A 27932-nucleotide genomic window follows, 5' to 3' on the forward strand; every position below is an offset into this window, starting at 1 on the left:
GAAGTGTTTTTGGGACATGTGCTAGCCTTTGGGGTGCACATGGGGTGCAGACAATAGATCACAGGCCTGTTGTTGCACAATGTTCGAGTGCTTGCAGCCGTAAAGAATTCTTTATTTGGAGCACTATTGCTGTAAGGAAGACAGATTGGGGATCATCCATCTTTCTTACAGCAATATTCAGTCCTGTGAGATGCACCTTCTGAAATCAGAGTTGTAGGTTATTGGTCTTTGTCATCAGACTCCACCTCTTTGTGTAAGGTGAATCGACTGCTCCGGAAAGCTTAGCATACGATTCTGAAGTGTACAGGATGCCACAGAGCCTCCGTCTGTGTGGTAAGAACATTCCGTCACATTCATTAAGTCTTGTCTCGGATTAGCATATTCTTATCGTAGATATAAAATTAACTCCTTGCTGTTGGAATCATAGTTTGGAATACGATTCACGGACCATCAATCTGCTATGTACTTTCATTTACAGAAATAATTCTGAACGATTTAAAATGCAATTAAAAAGCTACTATTTCTAATGCATAATATTTTCATATTCAGTACACACTATACTGCATTAATGTGCAATGTCCCTAGAAAGGGAACCCGTAGGGAGTATTGGGTTAAAATAGAAATTAACTAATGGATTCGGAAAGTTTTACAAGTGGCTTAAATGTTCCTCTAATGTTTGCCCAATGAGCGAAATCTAATTTTAATAGTTTAAAATCATTAGTAGTCTTGGTTGTGTCCTTAGAGTAAGAAATAAAGAAGTCCTCCAGTGTCATAATTGTTATTTTATTAGCATCACATTATACCATAAAAATGTGAGTGCAGTGTAGTCACTTGTGTTCTGCTTTTTTAGGATACATATTCCTTACAGAGGGTTATGTGTTTATACATCTTAAAAAAATAAGGACATTATTGTAGGTTTTATTTGCATCTTAAAGGTGTAAGTGCAGAGGATTTAAGCAAGACTCAAGTGTGGAGCCCATTTACCGATATTAGGGAAAGATTTAACAACATTAACAACCTCCTATTAAAGTAGATTATTTTTAATGGTACCATTTACAAGTAGATGCAATCTTGTTATGCTGTGGGGAGTTTCAGAAGGGAGGGGTTTTTAATAATAATTGCTCCATTCCTAATACAGAGATCCCAAAGCAAAGATACCAAGTGAAAATGTGCAGAACTGTGGAATTTTAGTCTGATGTACACATAGGGGCTCATTTACTAAGGGTCAGTCGGACGCATTTTCGTCGGGTTACCCGACGATTTCCGTTTTGCGCGGAATTGCCCTGAGATTTTAGCTCATGCGATTGGATTTTGGCGCATCGGCGCCAGCTTGCAAGCGACAGAAATGGGGGGCATGGTCCTTGGACAACCCAACGGATTCGAACAACGCACAGTATTTAACAATTAGAAATGTGTCGCAAGACATGCACTTACAAGCACCAGGAAGAAGAAGGTGAACCCGGCGGAACTTGGTGGGGAAGCAACGGATGCAGGAATTCGGGTGCACGAGCTTAGTGAATCGCGCCGGACCCGAATCCTCGTAGGACAACGCACCGCGGGATCGTGACAGAACCAGTTAAGTAAATCTGCCCCATAGCCTTTGCTATAGAAGGATAGAGACCCACTGGTATATCTTCCCAAGAAAGATTTACAATATTAGGCTTTGTGGAGATGACTGTATGGGGGCCTGTGATCCGGCTGCACAATTTGTGGACAGATCACAGCCCCCATAGAAGTCTATGTTACAGGATCATGGTGCAGTGAGCCCACATTTATTAAAGCGTTTGCACCAGTTTTCTGTCTGAATTTGCACTGTAAAGAACATGTAAACTGCTTGCACATGTATTTATGAAGTGTCTGAAGTTTTGTGTCCCGAGTACATCGTGTTTGACAAGACACCTAAAGGGGCATGGCAGAATTTGTGCCACATTTATTACTGACATGTGCCACTATTCTGCAGCATGAACAAAGTTCACCAAAAAAAGATGGTGCACACTTCCCGAGCAGGGGGTGCAAGAGTAATGAAGAAGTTTTGGTGAATCTGGCACACTCTACACACTCCACAGCACTCAACTGCTTTGATAAATGTGCACAGTGTGGTGACCTATGGCTGCATCACTGCTATGACAATTCTTGTAAGCAATTATCTAGGAAAAAAATCACAAAAAAACTATAATGTATGACATTTACCAATGGAAGTGAATAGGCAGCTGTCATGTATGTTGTCTAATAGCAATAAAGAAATACATATTTTTCTAGTCTTACAGGGGCATCCGAATGTTACTGAGCATAAAGGAAGAGTTGTAGGTGAGGGGTGTGTGCTAATATATTATGCTATTACCACACCTAAGTTGATGAGGACAACAAAAGCCTGACCTAGGTGCGGTTAGAAGTTTCCCATACCTCCTTTGTTGATGAAGTAAATGAGAACAGAATAATGGTGCCTGCTCTGATTTGCCATGTGGTAGACAAAACTTTCATTGTAAATCTTGCAATATTACTGAAAGAATTACTGGATGGGTCACTATTTTTTTGTTTGTTATTTGCATTTACAATTACACTACTATCTGTAATACTTAGAGAGGCTGTCCCAGAAATCTTAGTTATCAATTGAGGGTGAGAATGAAATATGTGTAAAGTCAGCGAGAAGTACAAAAACTGCTGCTAAGCTGACTTGGTCCAAGACATGCCCAAGTCACAGAATTGGAACTTTATTTAGATCCCTGCTCCCCCGTTGTTTTTGTAATTTATTAATGCTTCTGCGTCTGTATTTTGCCGGGCAATCACATGATTTTTTTTCCCATTACATTACTGCTCTTCTAGCATCACAGCAGATATATTTGGGGAAATTTTGGTCACACACTATTTGCGGACAAAAAGCAAGTCTAACAACTTCTAAACCCCTTCCTGCATGTGGAGTGGCATTTCTGACATCCAATTTTTCTTCTTATTTTCTTACCTAGCGCCACAAATTGATAGATTCCCCCCCATTGAATAGCGTGCGCCCGAACCTCATTCTACTCCACTGCCCGGCATTGCACACTCCCTGTCCAAGTGGCGTAAAGGGTGGAATAGTTTCAATTCTTGTTTCTGCATCTGGAATTCTGACTAAATTACACCAGTATTCAGCCGTACAAACTGTGATAAATCCACCGCACAGTCTTGGTTTTCACAAACCAATGTAGGAGTCAATTGCCCAGGCAGTCTTTTCTCCTATCATTCATGTGTGAGTAGATGTTTTTTGCTTAGTGTATAGTGTACAGGTGTGTATACTTACCTGCAGATATACAATATGCAAACAAAGTCTCAAAGGCTCGTTGAGTCGTGCCAGTGCCCAGGCTCTATTCACCCAACCTTTGCTCATGGCTAAAGGCTCTGGTCTGCTTTCTTGCACTTAAATCCCATGCATGTGTAGTATGCTGTTGATGCACACAGGTACGAGCAAAGGCATCACAATGCATATGCATGTGATCTTGAAACCTGATGGAGCCTTTATTTAATGGCAACCTGACATCACACAGGTAACATATATCTTTTTTAGCTTTTCTACAAAAAAATATTATCCTCATGCAGTTTGTTGTTTGTATACTGTGTGTCATTGGTGAGTAAGCGACTCTAATGCACTGATGACCATCAGTGGATTATAACATAGTTGGTTTCTAGAGGCGAACAGCCAAATTTAATACTTAGAACAGTGGTGGCGAACCTAAGGCATGGGTGCCAGAGGTGGCACTCAGAGCCCTTTCTGTGGGCACTCAGGCCATCACCCCCGGACAGAGTTCACCAAACAGGACCAAATCCACCAAATCTTCCTGCAGTCCCAGGCAACTTCATTGACTGTTTGGAACTGCACGAAAAATGAAAAGGTTTTGACAGAAGATCTTTGGAGGTCATCCTGTTGGACCCACCATTCTTCCTGTACAGAGAGACCCTGGAGAGAAGCTACAATGATGGTCTGAATTTGCCCTCCTTCTTTCAACTGTATTGGTGGCCTCAGGCGGCCGATACAATTAAAAGGTGTGGAAGAACAGGTAGCAGTAAGTTACTGCTTAAAATGCCCTGTTGGCACTTCACAGTAAATAAGTGGATTTTGGATGTTGCTTGGGCACTCGGTTTCTAAAAGGTTCGACATCACTGACTTAGAAGGTCCTTCACCCATAAAATTCTTGTACATATGTTGCTGCTCCAAACACACATGTACACATGAGACATTTAAGGTCCTCCACAGGTCCTGAAACTGCAGATTAAAAGCAGGCAGAAGGGGTGCATCCTTCATTCCCCAAGAAGCTTGACTGCAGTACCATATGTAGGAACTGAATGCTGGACTTGTAGGGGCAATGATATTCATACAACCCAGGGCCGATGGCAGTCTTAATCTGCCCCTACAAAGCGGGACCTGACTCTTAAAAATAGTGTCTCTTCACACCTGATTTCAGCATAGGTTTGAGACTCTGCATGATGAACCCACTTTCTACATGAAATAAATCAATATATTACTTTTAGGTTGGGCAGAGGGGGCGCCATTCTATAGCTCACCTCAGACAGCAGATAGCTTAGATTCACTGCTGGCTCCTGAAGGAAATATGGCCATATGTGTCATGGCCAATAAGTGCATGCTAGGCGTTGTAATTAAGGGGAAACTGGAAAACAACATGTTTTACGATAATTGCTTTCTATGATAACTTTGCTAATCATTTTTTTTTTTTTATTTTTTTCAGCTTAATGATTGAATTAAAAAGTAAGATCCTTTGCTTCATTACATGGTTATATTTATCCTTGGTGAAAGAGCATCCAGTATATCAGCTACAGACTGCACCTGCACCTAGTGCTCCCTTGGGTGACTAAGCAGTAATTGAAGCCATTGTCCTTATATTTCCCCTCCACAGGAAGAGCCTTTTAGTGGTTACAATAAAGAGTTTATAGAAGAGAAGACATATAGTACTTCCAGAGTCCTAGACGAGGCTGAAGCAGCCACCATCAGAGGGTGAAGACTGTTATGCCTCAGGATGAGTTATCTTCTCCATGCAAATTCTTCAAGACCTGATATTAAGACAAAGAAGGAAAAAAGAGGAACAGACATCAGATCAGAGGATTATTGTGTAACACAAGGAACAAGCAAAGACAAATGATTCCAGATCAAGTTCCCGAACAATGACAACCCTTGTTCTGTGAACTGGAGAGTTAAACGAAAAAGAAAAAACAGAACTATCCAGCTGTGAATGATGGCAGGCAGTCTGACATTACTTGGTGCCCTCTGGGCTCTTCTGTCATTCCTAGCAGCCGCTGCCAGCTGTACCAGTTTCTTCATGCCTTATTGGTTGTATGGATTTCAAATGGGAAAACCAGTTTCATTCAGCACTTTCCGCCGATGTACTTACCCTGCTCAGGGGGATGAGAAGAACTTGGTGATGGTTGAAGAATGTGGAAGATATGCCAGCTTTGGCGCCATCCCTAGTCTGTCCTGGCAGATCTGTACTCTTGTAACAGGCATCGGTTGTGCTTTGCTCCTTTTAGTATCTTTAGTTGCGGTTCTTGGCTGTTGTATCGGTGACCTCATTTCGAGAATGACAGGTAGATTCCAAGGAGCTATACAGTTCATTGGAGGTAAGAAAATGTCTTTATAAATGGTAGAATTCTTAGAATATTGATTAATGGAATTTCTTAGATTTGATTTTACGAAAATGGCCCCTTAGTGCTTTCTCTATTACATATCATAATATTAAAGCATTTTCCCTGGGATTTTTAAAAAAAAATATTCTATAAAATAACTAACAGGGTAACTACTGCTGCTGCCTTCACAGCAGTCATAAATGTGGAGTCAGGACATTATCACTGCATGACCAGACCACTAACAAAGACCAGCAGAACCACTGAAATACAGGGACATTTACTGCTACCCGATATTTACCAAAATTGTTCCCTTCCCTAATGGCCGAACTATGGAACTGAAAGTCTGCAAAATAAATGACAAATTCAACAAATCTTACTAAACTGGGTCACTTAAGAAACAGGTCTGCGAGCAATATTATCTGTCAAGTGCCCTGGCATGAGCTAACACCTCTGTTAACCTGGAGTATCCCTTTTCTTTTTTTGGGCGCATTGTAGAGTTTCAAAGGACGACAGAGAAAATATTCTTGCAATTAAAAACATTCAGTTTAATGTAATTTTACAGTGAAATACCAATGGAAAATACTAAATGACACCTAATGCTATTTTAATATTTGAATTTGGTTTGCGGGGGATAGGGAATGATAACCTCTGTGGACACTAATCTCTAGCATTTATGGGAACATTTTGTTTAATCAAGTAAGTTTGGTACTGGTATTCCTAAAATCATACATTGGTATTGGTACGCCTGAACTCTTACCTTGGTACTGGTATTCCTGAACTCTTACCTTGGTATTGGTACTCCTGACTCTTACCTTGGTATTGGTACTACTGAACTCTGGTATTGGTACTCCTGAACTCTTACCTTGGTACTGGTATTCCTAAAATCATACATTGGTATTGGTACTCCTGAACTCTTACCTTGGTATTGGCACTCCTGAACTCTGGTATTGGTACTCCTGAACTCTTACCTTGGTATTGGTACTCCTGAACTCTTACCTTTGTATTGGTACTCCTGAACTCTTACCTTTGTATTGGTACTCCTGAACTCTTACCTTGGTATTAATACTCCTGGCTCTTACCTTGGTATTGGTACTTCTGAACTCTGGTATTAGTATTGGTACTTCTGAACTCTGGTTTTGGTATTGGTACTCCTGAACTCATACCCTGAGATTGGTATTCTTGAACCCTCTTTTTGACATGACATGTGTATTATTTTTTTGTCTTGATACAATTTAAACATTTGTTTATGACACAAAGCAGTAAACCATCTCTAAATCCATACCATGAAGGCCAGTTTTCTTTTTTAAACAAACATTTTTTTTGGTTTTGGCCCCCACAAATGACCAGCATAAACAGCAGATTCATTTTTTATTGATGTGAAACCATTCCACTTTGGCTACTAAAATGTTAATATACATGCAGTGCATTACAGCACCAGCTATGGGCATGAGATTTTACTATATCTTATACATAAAAACCAACATGTACAAACCTTTAACCTTTACTTTTTATCTCACTTCTTTCTCTATTTTCTGTATTAAATTGCCCAGTGCTGAAATTAACTAACCTTTCCACAAACTTGCATTGATGAATGTTACAAGTGTATATAAGCAACTTGGTAATTTATATTTTATCAGAGGAAAGTGTTTCGTAATTCACTTACTAAGCTCTTCGCATATCCTGATGAACTTAATGTCACTCTGAGATTTAAGCTGAATTCCTTCTTGCTAACAAGACAAAAGTTGCTAAGGAGTCAGTTTATATTGCAGCTCCATGGAGAATAAAGTGGGTACAGGTGGGTCAAAGTAGCTAGGTTCACACCCAGCAGCTTAGGGAAAACTAAAATCAAATTTAGAGGGGCACATTTATCAAAAACAGTACAAACTGAACTATGTGCAGTTTTCCTGTGTAGTTGGCAGAGGGCGCCAGATTCAGAAATTGTGGCGCATGTTCATGATTCTGGCGCTCCCTGCACTGCTCCGACAGAGTGCACCAACTTTTTTTTGGTGCACTTTTAACAGAGGTAGTGCGACTCACTTCTGTCGGACACTGCACGTTAAAATGTGGCGCATGGTCCGACTGAGCACCGGAACGGCCATTTATGTGCAGAAATTAGTGCATGAGACACATATGTCTGAAACTTTTAAAATGCCTGTGCAAGCAGTTTGCACATAAAAGAACGTGCAAAGCCCGCCAGAAAACTGAAGCAGGGGCTTTAGTAAATGTGGCCCAGAGTCTGCAGGGGAAAAAACTGCTAGAAAATACTAATATTTTTATCATGTACCAAAGGTTTGGTACACTTTAAGTTAACTTGCTTAAATTTCCTGCTTGTGAATGCATTTCCAAAGCATTACCTTGCCATTTAGATGGTGTTACAGATCTAGCACTTAGATGTCCCTGGTGACATTAACTACAGAGACGTTCACATTGATGATTGGTTTTTATCTTCTTAGATGTTGCAGGTGCAGTGGATAATAACACGACGTTACAGGCTAATAACCCCGCACTTTAGACCTAACAGTTTTAATCTCTCTGAATGTCACTCATTAAAATAAAACAGTCATACAGAACCGGCAGAAGCTTCATTATACAAGCTTTCATGACTTTGTGTGCAAGTAATTCCAAAGAAAAATATATTTCAGGGCAGATATGTTTTTTTTCTTGCTGGGTTCATGGCTCCATCTATTTTTAGACTCAGTCTGAGGTCAGTCTGTTTTAGTGGGTCAGTCTGGTTATTTAACCCTCGTTTGTACTGTTATAAATAGGGAAGCAAATTATAGTCGAATGTTTTGACGAAAAGAACCCATCACATTGAAAATGGAGTTAAGGAGTGTCAGACTGGAGTACCTTCGGCCCACCAGCGGAAATAATTTTTTGGGCTCACCCTTCATGTGACTACAAAGAATAGTACACTTGCTTAGCCCCTTCAAGATGAAGCCAGTTTTTACCGTATTTTGTTACCAGTTTTGTTGCCGTATTTGGTTATAACTTTTGAACACTTTAACTTACCAAATTGTTTTTGAGACAGTTCTTTTGGTGACACACTGGGGCACATTTACTTACCCGGTCCTGTCGCGATCCCCGAGGTGCGTTGTCCTATGAGGATGAAGTCCGGCGCAATTCACTAAGATCGTGCGCCCAATTTTCCAATGTGTCGCTTCCCCGCTGAGGTCTGCCGGAGTTCACATTCTTCTTCCCGGTGTATGTGAGTGCATGCCTTGCGACACAATTTGAATTTTAAATCCCGCACTTAGTCCAAATCAGTCGGGTTGTCCGATGGCCTGCCCCTTGATTTGTGTCGCATGAAAGTCACCAAAATCCAATCTCATGCGCCAAAAACAAAATAGTCGGTTAATATGTTTGTTTTTTTTTCAATTAAAAAAATGTATATATGGTGAAAATTCACCATTTTCAAAATTCGGTTTTACCTGCCAAATTAATTAATATTAATAATAACGAATATTTCCCACATGGCCACTATATGTTTTAGCCATTTTTAAACTGTTCTCACGTTTTATTACAATATCACTGCGTACAAATTAAATAGAGACTTCCCGATTTTCACAGAAATTTCAGTATTGAATTTTTCGATGATCGTTTTTGTTTTGAATATATAAACATATATAAATATATTAGAAATTCCCTATGAATTATCTCATTTTAAAATCTGCATCCCTTTAACTATTAAAAAACAGATTTTACAAAGCTTGTTAACCCTTTGAGAGCTACATAGTAACTAAAACAAAATGAAGGTGAATTTTTTAATTCTCTTATTTTGTCTACGTTCAATTAGCCCTAAAAATCTAGCCATGGTTTCCTCCACTGGGTTTGTTTTCTCACTGGAGTGCTGTAGCATGTCTTTTTGTAAGTCGGAGGACTGCCGCATGGTATGGTTGCCTGGACATTATTTTATAAGGCATACATTCATGGCTTTAATTTAAAAAATAAATATATGAACAGTGACATATATTTATCTAATATACACTCACCGGCCACTTTATTAGGTACACCAAGCTAGTAACGGGTTGGACCTCCTTTTGCCTTCAGAACTGCCTCAATTCTTCGTGGCATAGATTCAACAAGGTGCTGGAAGCATTCCTCAGAGATTTTGGTCCATATTGACATGATGGCATCACACAGTTGCCACAGATTTGTCGGCTGCACATCCATGATGCGAATCTCCCGTTCCACCACATCCCAAAGATGCTCTATTGGATTGAGATCTGGTGACTGTGGAGGCCATTTGAGTACAGTGAACTCATGTTCATGTTCAAGAAACCAGTCTGAGATGATTCCAGCTTTATGACATGGCGCATTATCCTGCTGAAAGTAGCCATCAGATGTTGGGTACATTGTGGTCATAAAGGGATGGACATGGTCAGCAACAATACTCAGGTAGGCTATGGCGTTGCAACGATGCTCAATTGGTACCAAGGGGCCCAAAGAGTGCCAAGAAAATATTCCCCACACCATGACACCACCACCACCAGCCTGAACCGTTGATACAAGGGAGGATGGACCCATGCTTTCATGTTGTTGATGCCAAATTCTGACCCTACCATCCGAATGTCGCAGCAGAAATCGAGACTCATCAGACCAGGCAACGTTTTTCCAATCTTCTACTGTCCAATTTCGATGAGCTTGTGCAAATTGTAGCCTCAGTTTCCTGTTCTTAGCTGAAAGGAGTGGCACCCAGTGTGGTCTTCTGCTGCTGTAGCCCATCTGCCTCAAAGTTCGACATGCTGGGTGTTCAGAGATGCTCTTCTGCCTACTTTGGTTGTAACGGGTGGCGATTTGAGTCACTGTTGCCTTTCTATCAGCTCAAACCAGTCTGCCCATTCTCCTCTGACCTCTGGCATCAACAAGACATTTCCGACCACAGAACTGCCGCTCACTGGATGTTTTTTCTTTTTCGGACCATTCTCTGTAAACCCTAGAGATGGGTGTGTGAAAATCCCAGTAGATCAGCAGTTTCTGAAATACTCAGACCAGCCCTTCTGGCACCAACAACCATGCCACATTCAAAGGCACTCGAATCACCTTTCTTCCTCATACTGATGCTTGGTTTGAACGGCAGGAGATTGTCTTGACCATGTCTACATGCCTAAATGCACTGAGTTGCCGCCATGTGATTGGCTGATTAGAAATTAAGTGTTAACGAGCAGTTGGACAGGTGTACCTAATAAAGTGGCCGGTGAGTGTATAATGCTAAGTGTATGTGTATGGGTGTGTATGTGTGTCCGATAAAGGAATCTGTACCGCCACTTTTACAATCACCAAATTTTGCACAGCCACTTTCTGTGGGAACATCGGTTTTGAGCCAAAATTTTCACCCTGCGCTTTCCAAAATCCACTTATTAACCACCATATACAGAAGCCATTTTCTGCTGCTGTTACAGTTGGAAGCTGAGCCGTGATTGGTTGCTGTTCTGCCACAGGTCATTAATATGAGTTCTGAGCTGTGATTGGTTACTACAGGCAATGAGTATAAGCAGCTTATATGTGAGGTAAGATGGATAGGGACATAGGGGAGATTTATCAAAAATATCTGATGTAAAACTGTTCCATTTGCCCATGGAAACCAGAGATCAGCTGTAATTTTATAAGCAGCTGGCAAAAATGAAACTTGAGCTCTGATTTGTTGCCATGGGCAACAAGAGAAGTTCTGCTCTCAGACACATCTGATATTTCTTCCCATAGACAAAATGACAGTCAGAGACAGTCACTGGAATGAGAGCGTCAGAGACAGTCACTGGAATGAGAGCGTCAGAGACAGTCACTGGAATGAGAGCGTCAGAGACAGTCACTGGAATGAGAGCGTCAGAGACAGTCACTGGAATGAGAGCGTCAGAGACAGTCGCACTGGAATGAGAGGGTCAGAGACAGTCGCACTGGAATGAGAGCATTAGAGACAGTCACACTGGAATGAGAGGATCAGAGACAGTCGCACTGGAATGAGAGGATCAGAGACAGTCACACTGGAATGAGAGCATTAGAGACAGTCACTGGAATGAGGGTGTCAGAGACAAACAGTCACTGAAAGAGACTACCAGTCAATAAAAGAGACTGCCAGAGACAGGCAGTCACTCAAAGAGACTGGCAGAAGTTGACAGTCACTTAAAGCTAGTCAGAGACAGATAAGGTGAGAGATGGTCAAAAAAGTTTATAAAATAGGGGCGGTTAGTGACAGAGACCGTCAGTGACTGTCTGAGACAGGCTATAGACACATATAAAATATTTTTGTTAACCCCTTCTATAATGTTATAGCTAAGAGCAGTTATTTACTATCCCAGGCAATGGCGGGAGCTACAGGTAGTAAAAAATAAAATAGTCAAATTTAGGTATTAATGTATAGCAGGTTTTGCTATCTGTTGCAGCTTCCGTATGGCGTTGGAACAGTCAGATGAAAGTTGCTGGTGGACTCATTTTAACTAATAGGGGATGTTATACCTCATGGTGGTGAACATGCTGAGCTTTGGAAGTGGCCAGTCTGAACGATGTCTTAATGGTACTGTCATCCAGGGGCCGGCACGGTGGTAAAGCACAAGAGTGAGGATCTTCACTAGGGCCATAGGTGCCCTTAAAGTGGACTGGCTCTGCTAGATTGGCAGAGCGTGCTGCCCCTTTCTTGCTATCAGGCAGCTGGGGATCTCACAGTATGGGTGGATATTTCCCCTTCACTTGATTCCTCCTCTAAGTGTTTTAGTCCTGTGATTTAAATAAAGCTGTGACCATTTTGATACCACATTCACACGTTGTGTCGCGTTTAGAGATGAGCGAGTATACTCGTCCGAGCTTGATGCTCGTTCGAGTATTAAGGTACTCGAAACGGCTCGTTGCTCGGACGAGTATTTCCCCTGCTCGAGATCGAGCATTTAATTAAAAAAACACAGTGAAGAACAATGAAGAATAGAATAAAAACAGTGAACACAGTGAACACAGGATCATTTAAGTGAAAAACACAGTAAAGAACACAGTGAAGAATAGATTACAGATGTTCGGCACATCTGCTTACTTGTCGGAAGATACGCGCGCGGAACGGTGCGAACAAAATAGCATGTGAAGAACAATATATATGTGTGAATAACACATTGAAGAACACGGTGAGCAGGACAGAGACACCGGGGAGCAGCACAGAGACACCGGGGAGCAGCACAGAGACATCGGGCAGCGACACGGAGCGGCACGGAGACATAGGGGCACGGAGACATAGGGGCACGGAGACATAGGGGCACGGAGACATAGGGGCACGGAGACATAGGGGCACGGAGACATAGGGGCACGGAGACATAGGGGCACGGAGACATAGGGGCACGGAGACATCGGGGCACGGAGACATCGGGGCACGGAGACATCGGGGCACGGAGACATAGGGGCACGGAGACATAGGGGCACGGAGACATCGGGGCACGGAGACATCGGGGCACGGAGACATAGGGGCACGGAGACATCGGGGCACGGAGACATCGGGGCACGGAGACATCGGGGCACGGAGACATAGGGGCACGGAGACATCGGGGCACGGAGACATAGGGGCACGGAGACATAGGGGCACGGAGACATCGGGCAGCGGCACGGAGACATCGGGGAGACTTCAGTGGAAGAAGAGCAGCGGATCCCGGGACAGCGTATCTCCCGACAAGTAAGCAGATGTGCTGAACATCTGCAATCTATTCTTCACTGTGTTTTTCACTTAAATGATCTTGTGTTCACTGTTTTTATTCTATTCTTCACTGTTCTTCACATCTGCTAACTTGTCGGGAGATAATATACGCGCGGAACAGTGAAGAATAGATTGCAGATGTTTGCATACATCTGCTAACTTATCAGAAGACATTCTTTTTCAATTAATTAACACATTTTATTCCCGAACCATGGTCCCTTTGAAAAATGCTCGAGTCTCCCATTGACTTCAATGGGGCTCGTTATTCAAGACGAGCACTCGAGCATCAGGAAAAGTTCGTCTCGAATAACGAGCACCCGAGCATTTTAGTGCTCGCTCATCTCTAGTCGCGTTGCTTTTTTGACACATTCCACTGGCTACAGCCTCGATCACATGCTAAGGTTACATTGCGTTTCCGCTGCATCTGCTAAAACACAATGGGGGTCATTTACTAAGGGCCCGATTCGCGGTTTCCCGTCGTGTTACCCGAATATTTCCGATTTGCGCCGATTGTACCTGAATTGTCCCGGGATTGTGGCGCACGCGATCGGATTGTGGGGCATCGGCGCCGGCATGCGCGCGACGGAAATCGGGGGGCGTGGCCGAACGAAAACCCGACGTATTCGGAAAAACCACCGCATTTAAAAACCGAAAAAGTGTCGCTTGGGGAGCGCTTACCTTCACCTGGTCCGAGGTGGTGCATTCCGGCGCGATGAGATGACTTTCAGGGCAGCAGCGCCACCTGGTGGATGGCGGAGGAACTACCTTCTTAAATCCCGGCCGGACACGAATCCAGAGGAGAGAACGCGCCGCTGGATCGCGAATGGGCCGGGTAAGTAAATTTGCCCCAATGTAACCCCAGCATGTGATCAAGGCTGAAGCCTGTGGAATGCGTCAAAAACGCAATGCACAACGCGACGCAACGCATCATGTGAATGCGCCCTCAAACTTTGCCCTGCAGGATTTTGTGGTTTTTAGGTTTTTCAATGGTGCATTTTTGAGAGCTTTAAAATATTTGTTTTACCATTAATGTGCACACATGAAGGCTTATTTTTTTGCAGCATGAGCTGCATTTTCCAGTGATACGATTTTGGGGTGGCTCTGCCGTATGGATGAAAATTTATCAACTTTCTTGTGGGATGGAGTACAAAAAAAGTCAATTCTGTAATTTATTTTTGATATTTTTTTGGTCTTCACCGTGTAGCTAATATACTAATATGTTATCTTTATTCTATGTGTCAGTACGATTATGGCAAAACCATATTTGGTTTTTTTTTCTTACGTTACAGAATAAAACCTAATGTGGAGAAAATTTGTCGTCTACCAAAAGATGTAGCACGTTTATTTTTTGACTACAAAGCTAGTTGAAGACTTGTTTTAAGTTGGACATGTTGTACTTTATACTAGTAGCATTCTGGATTACATATGCAGGGGAGGTGTGTACATCACCGGGTACACCCCCTCCTGTTTAGCTACATAGGCATTCAGCGAGCCTGGAGGATGGATGCAATATTTGCATCCGCTCCATATGGGCTACCATTGCCTTCGCTGAGTGCATATGTTGCTCAGCAGTAGGCAACAGGATGAAAAGACAAAAACTGATTAGACAAAGGTGGCGACTATGCCTCCGTCTACCACTTTATGTCAATACATATGCTTAGTGTATACATTGGGAGCTTTCCAGACCTATACGCTGTTTTTTTTACACAAAAAAACGTGATGTGTACCCAGCCATTCTTGTGTGTGGGAGTGTGTGTATAGTATGATATTCAAGAGCATTTCCACTGGTTTGCAAGTGGCCCGCCATACACACCTTTGCTTGGCCCATGGAAAAACGCGTGCTGGTTGGAGTCCATAGACTGGACACAGTTCAGAGAACAGGAGTCCTTGCATCACACATAATTATGATACAAGAAGTTCCTGCCGGGCCGATCAGCAGTGGCGAACTGTAATATTGATGCATAGCGCTGCTGTGTGGCCTGAAGTTCTTATTTCCTGAGTCCTTGCATCATAATTCTCTATGATGTAAGGAATCCTGTCCACTGCATCGTGCTAGCTCTGTGGAATCCAAATGGCACATAGCTTCATTCTGCACAGACAATGACCATGTGGCTTACCAGTAATTTTACAGATTAGTGCAGCATTAACCCCTTAATGCTTCTACCCTTTTTTGTATTTGCATTATTTACTTTCCACCCTCAAAAATCTATAACTTTTTTTATTTGTCCACGTACAGAGATTTGAGAGCTTGTTTTCTATGCAACAAATTGTCCTTTCTAGTGAACGTATTTAATATTCCAAATTATATGTTGCAAAATAACAAATAAGAGATGATTCAGACATTTTGCTGCTAATTTCTGTTACAGACTTCACCACTGGGAATAACTTTTTTTTTTTGCATTTTGGGACCTGGTGATACCTAACATTTTTATTATTTTACTTGTTTCTTTACTGGAACTTTTAGTTATTTTATAATTTAAATTTTTTTTTTAAATTTCCCCCATATACTCCAATACTGTATATTGTAGTTGATTGGGATTTTGCACTACATCTGTACCGGTTTGTTACTCACAGAGTGTTACAGATAATGTCTAAAGACAGGCCTGGTAGTTGAATACAAACTCGCAACTGTCATGTTCACCAATCATCACGCCCCGATGATTTCATGGGCGTGAAGTTGAGAACTAAGATGGCAGAGACGGTATACATTGTATTATACGGATAAATAAGATTACACAGATTACACAGTGCTGCACAGAGCTTGCCAAATCAGTCCCTGTCCCCAATGGAGCTCCTTGGACTCGAACCCAGGTCCCCAGCACTGCAAGGCTATAACACTAACCACCGTTCTGCACCTACACAGATGGTGACAGGTGTTTACTGCATTATACAGCACCTGGCACAGCACTCATAAGGCCTCCTCATACACACAAAGGTAACGTAACTGGATGTTTAGGAGTGACCGTACCATAATGGCCATGCAAAACTACGCTAAGTCCGATCTGGCATAGTTTTGTGTAAAAACCTGCGAAGAAAAGCTCCCACAGGTGACCACATGCCCACTCCACTGGCCGTTGCACTCCTCTACTCCCCCTCTACATCCACATGGTGTGGCGGTGGCATAGTCACTGTAAAAATGTAGAATACTGGTGTAGAAGCAGTAATAATTCTCCCCCGATGTGTTGTACAAGATATAGCTAAATTACATGGTAAAGCAGGGAAAATTAGCATACCTATATTGTGGGGCCCACATGAATGTGTTTGCCCCTCCTTAGCTGAACCCCTAGCTACGCCACTGCTCACAATGTATATTAGAGGGTAGATGGAGACACAAGGTGAAGGAGCGTAGTAGTGCAGTTATTGTGTGTTGTAGGCGATCATAAATAGGTGGGTTTTCAGGTTGGGTTTGAACATCTAGAAGGTGGGAGACAGTCTAACACATTTGGGTAGAGAGTTTCAGAGTATGGGGGTTGCAAAGAAGTGCTGGAGATGATTGCGTGAAGATGGTGGTAATAGAGTGAAGCACAAAGTCCTGTGAGGAACAGAGGTTATGTGTGGGATGGTATTGCCTGATTAGTTCAGAGATATATGGAGGGGCATTGTCATACAGTTCAACATTAATGGGCACTTGTAACCAGTACCCTAGATTCACCAACAGCAGGTCAAAATTATAAATAGTATTAATAAATACTGCATTCAGAGCAGAATAATAATACTGTAGACACCAGAGCAGGCAATGATAATAATAGAAATACCTCAGAGTAGACAATAATAATACTGAAGACCCCATGTCAGACTCATTATACTGGAACCCCCCAGATAAAATAAATGAAATATTCTCCTTTCCTGGCTCTTCCTCTCCGCCCTGCCCCACACTGCAGTGTCTTCTCTCTTCCATGTGCCTCTCTGCTGTGTGTCCTGCACTGGTTGTTTGTGCCAGGAGCAGGGGAGGAGTAGGAGGAGGAGTAGTACAGTACAACAGACAAGTACATACCACTCGTGTCACAGTAAATTCTTGTATGCTCTATGAAGTAATAATTCTAATAACTCTTTTCTGCAAAAGCTATGTTGTGCTTCTGTTATTCATCTGGATATGTATGAACAGAATCATCATTGAGTGACAGCTGCTGTCCACAGAACTCCAGGTATTGCTGTGTACTACAGCTGTAGCTCTATTTTAGTTTGCTCAAAGGTAATACAAGCACTTACTTTGAATCTGGGGACTTACAGATGATGTGTTTGATGGGAGTAATTTTGTTTAATCTTCTTCTAAGACCGCCATGTCAGCTTCTTTCAGTCAGACTCATTTAGCAACACAAAATTTTAGGTTACTCACTTAATCATAAACTACTTTAACTTCACAGGGCATTCTCAGTAGCCAATATAGTCAAAGTACCCCCATAGTAGCAAATGTGGTCACCGTGCCCCCACAGTAGCCAATATTGTCACAGTGCCACCACAGTAGTAAGTATAGTAATTAGAGATGAGCGAACATACTCGTCCGAGCTTGATGCTCGATCGAGCATTAGCGTACTCGTAACTGCTCGTTGCTCGGACGAGTATTTCGCCCGCTCGAGAAAATGGCAGCTCCCGCCGTTTTGCTTTTTGGCGGCCAGAAACAGAGCCAATCACAAGCCAGGAGACTCTGCACTCCACCCAGCATGACGTGGTACCCTTACACGTAGATAGCAGTGGTTGGCTGGCCAGATCAGGTGACCCTGGGATAGACTAGCCGCTGCCCGCGCTGCTCGGATCATTCTCTGTCTGGATGCTGCTAGGGAGAGAGCTGCTGCTGCTCAGGGAAAGCGTTAGGGTGTTCTATTAGCTTACTGTTAGGCAGGAGTGATTCTTAAAGAACCCAACAGCCCTTCTTAGGGCTACAATAACGTTATAATTTTTTTTTTTTTTTATTTGCAGCTAGTACCATATTGTGAGGAATTAGCAGGGGGACTTGCTACCGTTGTGTTTAGCTCTTAGTGACACACATATCCACCTCAAACACCAAAGTGGGAAAATTTATTAGGGGTTTGAGTAGAATTAGGCACAGTCTGCCAGTTTCTTTTTATTTTACGTTTATTTTTTTCATAACTCAGCGTCATCTCATCTGGCATAGTAGTGTGCTGTAATACTTGGCTAGAAAATAGCCATAGGAGAATACAAACGTCTTAATTACGCCTGCAGTAGCGTTATATATATTTGATTTCTGGTTGATCTGCTGGTGGCTGTACTTGCTGCAGTGCATCTACTATCAAATTGGGAGCAATTTGGAGTCAGACTTGCGACCACTGTGTTTTAGTGACGCACATATCCATCGCAAAGACCGAAGTGGGAAAATTTATTAGGGCCCGGGGTTGTATTTCAACTAGGCACAGTCTGCCATTTCCTTTTTTATTTTACGTTTATTTTTTTCATAACTCAGCGTCATCTCATCTGGCATAGTAGTGTGCTGTAATACTTGGCTAGAAAATAGCCATAGGAGAATACAAACGTCTTAATTACGCCTACAGTAGCGTTATATATATTTGATTTCTGGTTGATCTGCTGGTGGCTGTACTTGCTGCAGTGCATCTACTATCAAATTGGGAGCAATTTGGAGTCAGACTTGCGACCACTGTGTTTTAGTGACGCACATATCCATCGCAAAGACCGAAGTGGGAAAATTTATTAGGGCCTGGGGTTGTATTTCAACTAGGCACAGTCTGCCATTTCCTTTTTTATTTTACGTTTATTTTTTTCATAACTCAGCGTCATCTCATCTGGCATAGTAGTGTGCTGTAATACTTGGCTAGAAAATAGCCATAGCAATAGGATAGCATCGTTTGGTTTTAAAAACTAAAAAACACAAAAAAAAAAAAAAAAAAAAAAAAAAAAGTTAAAAAAAAAATACAAGTTATAACTCTCATTTTCAAAATGTTTAACCCGAGGGCTAGGGGTAGAGGACGAGGGCGGGGACGTGGGCGTCCAACTACTGCAGGGGTCAGAGGCCGTGGTCCTGGGCGGGGTGAGACACCACCTGCTTATGAGGGAGCAGGGGAACGCCGCAGAGCTACACTCCCTAGGTTCATGTCTGAAGTTACTGGGACTCGTGGTAGAGCACTGTTGAGGCCAGAACAGTGCGAACAGGTGATGTCGTGGATTGCCGACAATGCTTCGAGCAATTTGTCCACCAGTCAGTCTTCCACGCAGTCCACCCATGTCACCGAAATCGGCACTCCTCCAGCTCCTGCACCTCAGCCTCCTCCCCCCCAGTCTGCCCCCTCCCAGCAAAATTTGCCATTTGAACCGGCATACTCTGAGTAACTGTTTTCTGGACCCTTCCCACAGTCACAAACCACTTGTCCGGTTGCTGATGAGCAATTTTCTGATGCCCAGGTTTTCCACCAGTCGCAGTCTGTGGGTGATGATGACCTTGTTGACGTAGTGGAAGAAGTGTGTAAAGAGGTGTCCGACGATGAGGAGACACGGTTGTCAGACAGTGGGGAAGTTGTTGTCAGGGCAGGAAGTCCGAGGGGGGAGCAGACTGAGGGATCGGAGGATGATGAGGTGACAGACCCAAGCTGGGTTGAGAGGCCGGGTGAACACAGTGCTTCTGAGACGGAGGAGAGTCCTATAGCAGAACAGGTTGGAAGAGGCAGTGGTGGGGCCAGACGGAGAGGCAGGGCCAGAGCTGGTGCATCAGCGCCAAATGTGTCAACTAGTGAAGCTCCCGTGGCGAGGGCTCCTGCGGCGAGGGCTAGATTTTCAGAAGTCTGGAGGTTCTTTAAGGAAACACCGGATGACCGACGGACTGTGGTGTGCCACATTTGCCAAACCAGGATCAGCAGGGGTTCCACCACTACTAGCTTAACTACCACCAGTATGCGCAGGCATATGAATGCTAAACACCCCACTCAGTGGCAACAAGCGCGTTCACCTCCGGCCGTGCACACCACTGCTCCTTCCCCTGTGTCAGCTGATAGTCAGCCCCCTGCCCAGGACCCTGCCACAAAAACCCCATCGTCACCTCCACGATCCTCCACAGCATCCACCAGCGTTCAGCTCTCCATACCCCAGACGCTGGAGCGGAAACGCAAATATAGTGCAACCCACCCGCACGCCCAAGCCCTTAATGTGCACATTTCCAGATTGCTAAGCCTGGAGATGCTGCCCTATAGGCTAGTAGAGACCGAGGCCTTTCGCAGCCTCATGGCGGCGGCCGCCCCTCGGTATTCGGTCCCCAGCCGCCACTACTTTTCCCGATGTGCCGTCCCAGCCCTGCACCAGCACGTGTCAGACAACATAATCCGTGCCCTGACCAACGCCGTTTCTGACAAGGTCCACCTGACCACGGACACGTGGACGAGTGCTGCCGGGCAGGGCCACTATATATCTCTGACGGCACATTGGGTTAACTTGGTGGAGGCTGGGACCGAGTGTGACCCTGCGGCTGGTCATATACTGCCGACGCCGAGGATTGCGGGGCCTACCTCGGTCCAGGTGTTTGAGGCCTACTATGCCTCCTCCTCCTCCCACCCCTCCTCCACCTCCTCCTCCGAACGACCATCCGTGGGCATGGCGCCATCAGTCGGTAGCTCTAGGCACAGCAGCAGTGCCGTTGCTAAGCGACAGCAGGCGGTGCTCAAACTGCTGAGCCTAGGTGATAAAAGGCACACCGCCCAAGAGCTATTGCAGGGCATTCCACATCAAACTTGTTAACTTTGTCGCCACCCTGCTGTGTAAGCCACAAAATATACTGGAAAACTTTTTTCATTTACGGATATTATTTCAGCGCTTCTTGCGCAGATGTTTACATTCCCCTCACCCGCCATATCCCAAACTTATAAGAACGCTACTACACTTGATCTTATCCGAAAGGTTCTTAGAAGTGCTGTTTGGGGAGTAGCCTAGAGACAGGGGCTTGGATTGGCGAAAGCTCGCCTGGCAGCGGAGCGCCAGCTCCATGCCAAGAACCAACTAACATAGTTTTAACTGCAGTACCTTTAATCTACTACTAGTTCACTGCCTCCATACATCGTCCCCTTATCAAACGAGCTGTGTCAGGCAGAATTTTGGATTGTTTTCATGGCTTCCATGTTAACTTTGTCGCCACCCTGCTGTGTAATCCACAAAATATACTGGCAAACTTTTATCATGTACCAATATTATTTGAGCGCTTCTTGCTCACCTTCTTTGGTTCCTCTCTGCTACCCATTGGTTTGAAGCCTGAGTCCATTTAGGGTATGTCGCCATGCCACTCTCTAGCCTTCCGCTGCTGCCGCTGCCTCTGCATGCCGTCCCCTATAGTGTCAGGATCAATTATTGGATGTTTTAGATGCTATCTAGCTTCATTCTGTCACTCTGTCATGGCCATGCTGTTGCCCATAATTTTGGCATAATGGTGCGATTAAGCAGCCTCAGAGGCATCCATGCATGCTGCCCCTGCTGTTTCCTGTCCATTTCCGTGGTGTTTCCATCCTTTTCTGAGGTTCCCAGGTGTTTGGCCAAGCTTCCCTGTGCAGAGCCTTGGTCCCCTTGAAAAATGCTCGAGTCTCCCATTGACTTCAATGGGGCTCGTTACTCGAAACGAGCACTCGAGCATCGGGAAAAGTTTGTCTCGAATAACGAGTACCCGAGCATTTTAGTGCTCGCTCATCTCTAATAGTAATGCTTCCCCCACAGTAGCCAATATAGTAACAGTGCCGCCAGAGTAGTCAATACAGTCACAGTGCCCCCACAGTAGCCATTATAGTAAAATGACCACAAAATAGTCAAAGTGCCACCACAAGGTAGTCACAGAGGTCCCATTCTTTTCATATAGTCAAAGGCAGCCTCACTGTGGCTAAGATAGTGTCAAAGTCTCCACTGTAGCCATGATAGTCACAGAAAACCCCATGGTAGCAAATATAGTTATAGTACCTCAACAGCATCCACAAAATCACAAGCCTCTTACTGTAGCACAAATCTTCACTTAGCCAAAAGTCACAAGGGTCCTGCTGTAGCCAATATAGTCACAGGGGCACCACAGCAGCCATAAAGTCAAAAGAGGGGTGTTGAGGGGTGAATAGTGAACTGTTTGTCTGTCTGTGTGTTTGTACATTTTCTTCTTTTTCTCCTCCTGCTGGCCAGCAAACCTTTGTCTCTGTCCACTATTGTTTCAACAGACAAACTAGTTCATCATATATAGAGAAAAACAAAAAACAACAACGGAGGGCCTCGGGTAATATTGTCAGGTACACGGAAGGAATGGAATAGAGTGGTTCCTAAATTGGTGCTCACCAAAAGCCTCCTTGGCTAGTATGCATGTAGTCATATATGAGGTGCGGCTCTTCAGATGATTCCACATCCGGCCACGGTCAGCTGCTCCTCTAGCCCAAAAGGAAAACGGTTCCGAAAGAAGGAATCGGTAAGAACTAGTATAGATAGAGGATGGGTTGGCTAGAACTAATGGGCGCTGACCACCGATAGCGGGAGTATCAACGGCATTGAATCACTGACTCAACTCCAACATAAAATGATTTTCAAAAAATGAATATTCCATTTATTGGCAAAATATAAAAAATACACTAAAAAAGTTAACTCAAGGTATTTCAAATTCCTTCTAACGCGTTTCAGGTCAGACGACCCTTTCTCAAAGATAGGAATGAATAGAATTCTTTATTGTTAGGCCCACACATGAGATGCATGTTACACACAGTGACCCTGTCAGCCCTGCAACATCTGATCTATAACACACACAGAGTGCCTTCCCTTCAAGGATACAGACTTTATCTTATCTGTACAAACCAAAAGAGAAGAAAAAAGCCCAATTTGGTACAGCAGTATATCACCGCAACTCCCAACCACTACGCAATACACAACCAAAAAGAGAGCCGGAAAAAACATCAAAGGATGAATAAAATGAGCAATATAAGTGCAATAAGTGACAATACACACGTAACAAAGAAACACTTAATAGGGACAGAAATGGAGGGAAACAATTAGGGTGTATGGTTATTGGCCTCCTAGGATCCCCTACTGAACCTACCATCATGCTTACGGGTAAGAAATAAACGATTGTGTATACGGTGGGAGCCGGAAGGTACCTCCAGTCCCCACTCTACATAGGATCACATTGAGGATATATCCTCTTTATTATACTCCCGTTTGCATCACTTATTATTATCCATCAGACTGTGTAGTCTGCAGTATTATTTTGTTCATACATTAGGTTCTGGGGGTCCTTTAGGGCGCTTATGTTTCCGATGGTTGCCCCAATTTCCATCAGGGGCTAATTGTCTCCCTCCATTTCTGTCCCTATTAAGTGTTTCTTTGTTACGTGTGCATTGTCACTTTAATAAAATATTGCTCATTTTATTCATCCTTTGATGTTTTTTCCGGCTCTCTTTTTGGTTGTTTATCTTATCTGTAGCTTGCAGAGCAAGTCTTTGCAGGCTGCTTGCAGGCAAGAAGTGTCTTTGTTTGAGCTGTTCTTGTAATGAAAGAGGGAGGGGCAGGAGGCAGAGAGGAGAAGCAGACAGGAGAAGCTATTCATGAGAAGAATCTGCCATGTCCGACCATAATCATTAGAATTTTGTTCAAATCCCGGGTCAACCAAAATTGTAAACTCCAGGACTGATAGAGACAGGTTGAAATTATATCAGCAAAATGTTTGTTATTTTGTTATCCTGAGTACATTTAAGAAACTTGTCTTTGTGGGAATACCCCAATAAGAGAAGTTGCTGTGGTGGCAAACCCATTATGGATGTGCAACATCCCCCACCGGGGCCTAGCCTTTTCTCGGGGCCTGGAGTCAGCCGGGGCCCGCAGTACCTGAGTGGCTGGCGGTTGCGGCCTAGGCACGCTAGTGTCACGGTGCTTGGTATGGGGAACCGGAGGGCTGTCCTACAGCCTGGCAGGTCTCCAGCAGGGTGGTGTTGGCAAGAAATGATGAGGGAGAGGCTGCTATAGCGGATCTCCCTGGGGCAACCCTTTGGTGTCTAGAGTATAAGTCTCTGTGTAGTGGACAGGGTGCCTGTGATGGTGACAGCCGTAGCAGCAGGGACCAGACGGAGGCAGAGGTTGAACAGAAACAACTTACAGTTCTTTATTGGAACCGACAGGAACCGCAGCAGAGTAGTGGATTGCTGAGATGCAGTTGGAGGGAGCCACAGGATGTAGAGCGCCAGCCTGGATGCAGAGGGCAGGCTGGGAGGTAGCTGTGTCCTGGAAGGATGCTTCAGCTTGTCCTGGGTTGCTTCAGGTATCACCCTTGAAGGTAGGATGATATCCCTTTCCTCACTATACTAGCTATTAGTTCCACTCTTCAGGCAGGGGCTAGGCTCTTCCTGCTCTGGTCTGGTGTGCTAGCTGTACAGAGTCTGTACTGGAGTAACTCCAGTCTGCTTCTGCAGACTCCTAGGTCTGACTGCTCTCTACTCTCTTCTTGAGAGAACTCACTTCTTCTGGAAGTTTCCTGACAGGGTCTTGTTACTCCCCCTGGTCAGGTGGTGGCTACTCCTTCAATTACATCTCAGCTCACATCTCAGCTCACAGAGAGTATAACACCTGTGATTGGCTGACACATATGACATCACATAAAACAATTAACTCCTGCCTTACCAGGCAGGATCTACCACTGCAATGTTCATCTGTGTTATGTAGTGACATGCTGTGAGGCTAATCAGACCCTACACAGGCTGCAAGCTACATGGTGGGACATATTCGCAACCACTCCTCTGCCTTGCATCGGCGAGGGTGTTGCAGATGTGTGTACTTCTTTTTATCCAGGAAGCAACTTACCTAACATTTTTTTCTTTAAAAATTGGTTCAAGCTGCAGGTGTAGATCTTGAGTTGGTATTGTACAGATCAATACCAACTCAAGACCTACACCTGGTTTAGAATCCCCATGTAATATGAGTATTTTTCTTTTTCTCATTGCTTGTGAATTCATATTTCTTAGCAACCATCCAGTGTAACTGTGTAATTGGTTGTAATGAATGGTGCAGACTGCTGTGTGGATCACGCTTAGTAAACAAACATGTCCTTTTTGTCTCTATGTGCATCTCTGCAGGACTCCTCATTAGCTCCGGATGTGCCCTGTATCCACTGGGGTGGAACAGCCCTGAAATCCAGCAAGCATGTGGCAATGCGTCCAGTCAGTTCCAATTAGGTAACAAGTGACTCACAATCGCGGATCGTGGCCTGGTAGAAAGTGGATGAGAGGCACAAGCTGTTTATCTGCATAAAACTCATTATGGTCAGAAAGGATTGAAATCAATACAGCGGTCTTTCCATGTACACAAGGCTGGATATAGTATAGCATTGGTATTGGAAACTGACTGTTAACTCATTCAGTGAATAATGACAATTTTCATTGCAAAAGTTGCAGAGAAAACTGCTGCATAAATTTACCAAATGCATGTTTAAAACCCAGGTGAATGTGTGCTTCAGGTTATTACTGAAGAATTAGGTAAAATCTCATCCTTTATGCTGTAGAAAGCATCATCACTATGGATGATGTCACAGCTTCCCATTCCCTGTACAATGACCTTCCATATATGGATACTGACCCATTATCACTGACCCACCCCAGTTCCCCAATGCCTCCCCCAGCATCCACAGTCCCCCCAGTAGCCACAATGCCCCGCCACCGCCATAGTCCAGTCACGACCACACTGTCCCCAGCAGTTACAGTGCCTCCAGAAGCTACACTGCACCAACAGCAGTCACAGTCCCCCCCCAGTAGCCACACTGCCACCCGCAGTCACAATGCCCCCCCCCAGAAGCCGCATTGCACCCCAAGCAGCCAATTTGCCACCCCAGCAGTCACAGTATCAACTAGCAGTCACAGTGCTCCCAGCAGTCATACTGGTCATCCAGCAGTTACACTACCCCCCAGCAGTTACACTACCCCCAGCAATCACACTGCCCCCCAGCAGTCACAATACCCTCAGTAGCCACATCGCCTCCCGGCAGTCACAGTACCCCCTGGTAGCCACAATGCCCCCCAGTAGCTACACTACCCTCCAGCAGTCACAGTGCCCCCCCAGTAGCCATAACGCCACCCCCAGCAGTCACAGCGCTCCCAGCAGTCCTTGCCTTTCCCTGCAGTTTACTCACTTTTCTTTGTTCCCCAAAGCAGTGCCAGTCTTCTTGCTTCAGAGCTCCCCACTGGTTTTGTGTAGTTGGACGCGAACACCCATGATTTGTGCAAGCACCAATCTCCGGTGTTAACCCTTTTAATGCCGGTGGCAAGCGATCTACAGCAACTTTGGGGTCCACTACTGTGTCAGAACCTGGACCCATCAGATATACTCTGATTGGATAATCTGGTGCATTACTTTCTTTAAAATAAAATGTGATTTTACCAATACTTTAGCAGTTCTTCTTCTACAGAGAAGTATAAGGATGAATAAAAAAAAATCTGTTCTCAGGGATTTCTATGTATCCAGACAGTTCTTACATGCAGAATAAGTGTTAAATGCTGTAATATATGCAGGCCCAACACAGAATCACAGGTGAAGCAGAAGACAATTGGAAAACATTAAAAATTAATTGTTCTGTTACCAAGCAGGTACATTATTCCCATCCCCTGGAACACATTAAACCTCATCTGCATAATGACTGAGGAGCCTGGAACACTCTGGACCCCGCAGGGATGATGTACTAATGTAATTCCACGCTCCTGGTCTTCTAGTTTCCCTAGGTTACTGTACTCATCAAGTACATCATGGTTAAATCAGATTGTCGTGAGGTCGGCTCTTATAATCAAGCTGCTAAACACTGAAGTCGTAATACCTACCTAGGAAGTATACTAAATAAAGATTATATTCTGTCTGATGTGAGAACGCGTAAAAATAAAAATAAATTAAGTATACTAAATACCCAACATGGCAAGTTCATTTTGGCAAAAGTACAGACCTCTTCTGTTGCTTTATTTGGTTAAAGTAATCTGTAAATGTATCCTTTGGCTGTTAAAGGGGCTATTGTTATGTTTGAAGGGGCTAAGAATTCTGGCAAAAAACTGTCCAGGTCTGACCCTGATGTTTCAGATTTGAGGGTCTGCCACGTACCAGGTTGGAGGCGGTATATCCTGGGATTATAGTCTACTAGCAGTTTGAACTACATACACTAGACATTTCATAGCCATACTTATTGACAGGGCAGCCATCAGGGGGGGGGGGGGGGTGCAGGGTACTCACGGTGTACACAGAGGTGGATGATCATTCTGTGGAGGGCCCCCAAACTTCCTAGTGGTGGTCCTGCTTACTGATAATACTGCCAAGGAATTAATATTTCTTCTCCTCTTGTGCTAGGAACCTGCAGGATCGGCTGGGCTTATTACTGCACTGGTGGAGGAGCAGCAGTGGCTATGCTCATCTGCACGTGGCTGTCATGTTTTGCTGGAAAGAAGAGTAAGCCAACTCCTTATTGACACTGGGCTATGACTTCTCATAACTAAAATGGATAGTAAATACAGATAGCAGAGGACACTACAACCTCACTAACAGGGAGAAGCTGTGAATAAATTATACATAAAGGATCTATATAAAATGTGCATTGCTGAAGACTGACAAGAGGATAAATGAAAGCGATGATCTCAGTGCTATGCAAGAAGGAAGCCAAGTAATGGTATATAATCAGGATGGATGACTTTTCCCCAATCCCTCTTTAATAAAGTGTTAGATGTTGAAAAAATTG

The 27932-nt window shown here is 44.0% G+C and overlaps 1 protein-coding gene and 1 long non-coding RNA gene across 4 annotated transcripts; one reads left to right on the forward strand and one right to left on the reverse strand.

Annotated features, from left to right (window-relative positions):
• Positions 1-146: 146 nt before the first annotated feature.
• LHFPL1 (LHFPL tetraspan subfamily member 1) lies at positions 147-27932 on the forward strand. 3 transcript variants are annotated; one of them, XM_072123035.1, is made up of 5 exons: positions 147-333; positions 4719-4738; positions 4887-5604; positions 25303-25401; positions 27548-27932. In XM_072123035.1, the coding sequence occupies exons 3-5, from the start codon at positions 5220-5222 to the stop codon at positions 27664-27666; spliced, it is 603 nt and encodes a 200-aa protein (XP_071979136.1). In that variant the 5' UTR covers positions 147-333; positions 4719-4738; positions 4887-5219; the 3' UTR covers positions 27667-27932. The 3 variants fall into 3 exon arrangements, with proteins under 3 accessions (XP_071979136.1, XP_071979135.1, XP_071979138.1); XM_072123034.1 differs by having other exon boundaries at positions 4719-5604; XM_072123037.1 differs by lacking the exon at positions 4719-4738.
• LOC140076504 (uncharacterized) lies at positions 4512-17157 on the reverse strand. The gene is made up of 3 exons (XR_011849603.1): positions 17029-17157; positions 5379-5586; positions 4512-5040 (listed from the first exon to the last, which is right to left on the reverse strand). It is a non-coding gene; the product is annotated as an uncharacterized lncRNA (long non-coding RNA).

The sequence above is a fragment of the Engystomops pustulosus genome, chromosome 9, assembly GCF_040894005.1.
Source record: "Engystomops pustulosus chromosome 9, aEngPut4.maternal, whole genome shotgun sequence".
NCBI classification, from domain to species: domain Eukaryota; kingdom Metazoa; phylum Chordata; class Amphibia; order Anura; family Leptodactylidae; genus Engystomops; species Engystomops pustulosus.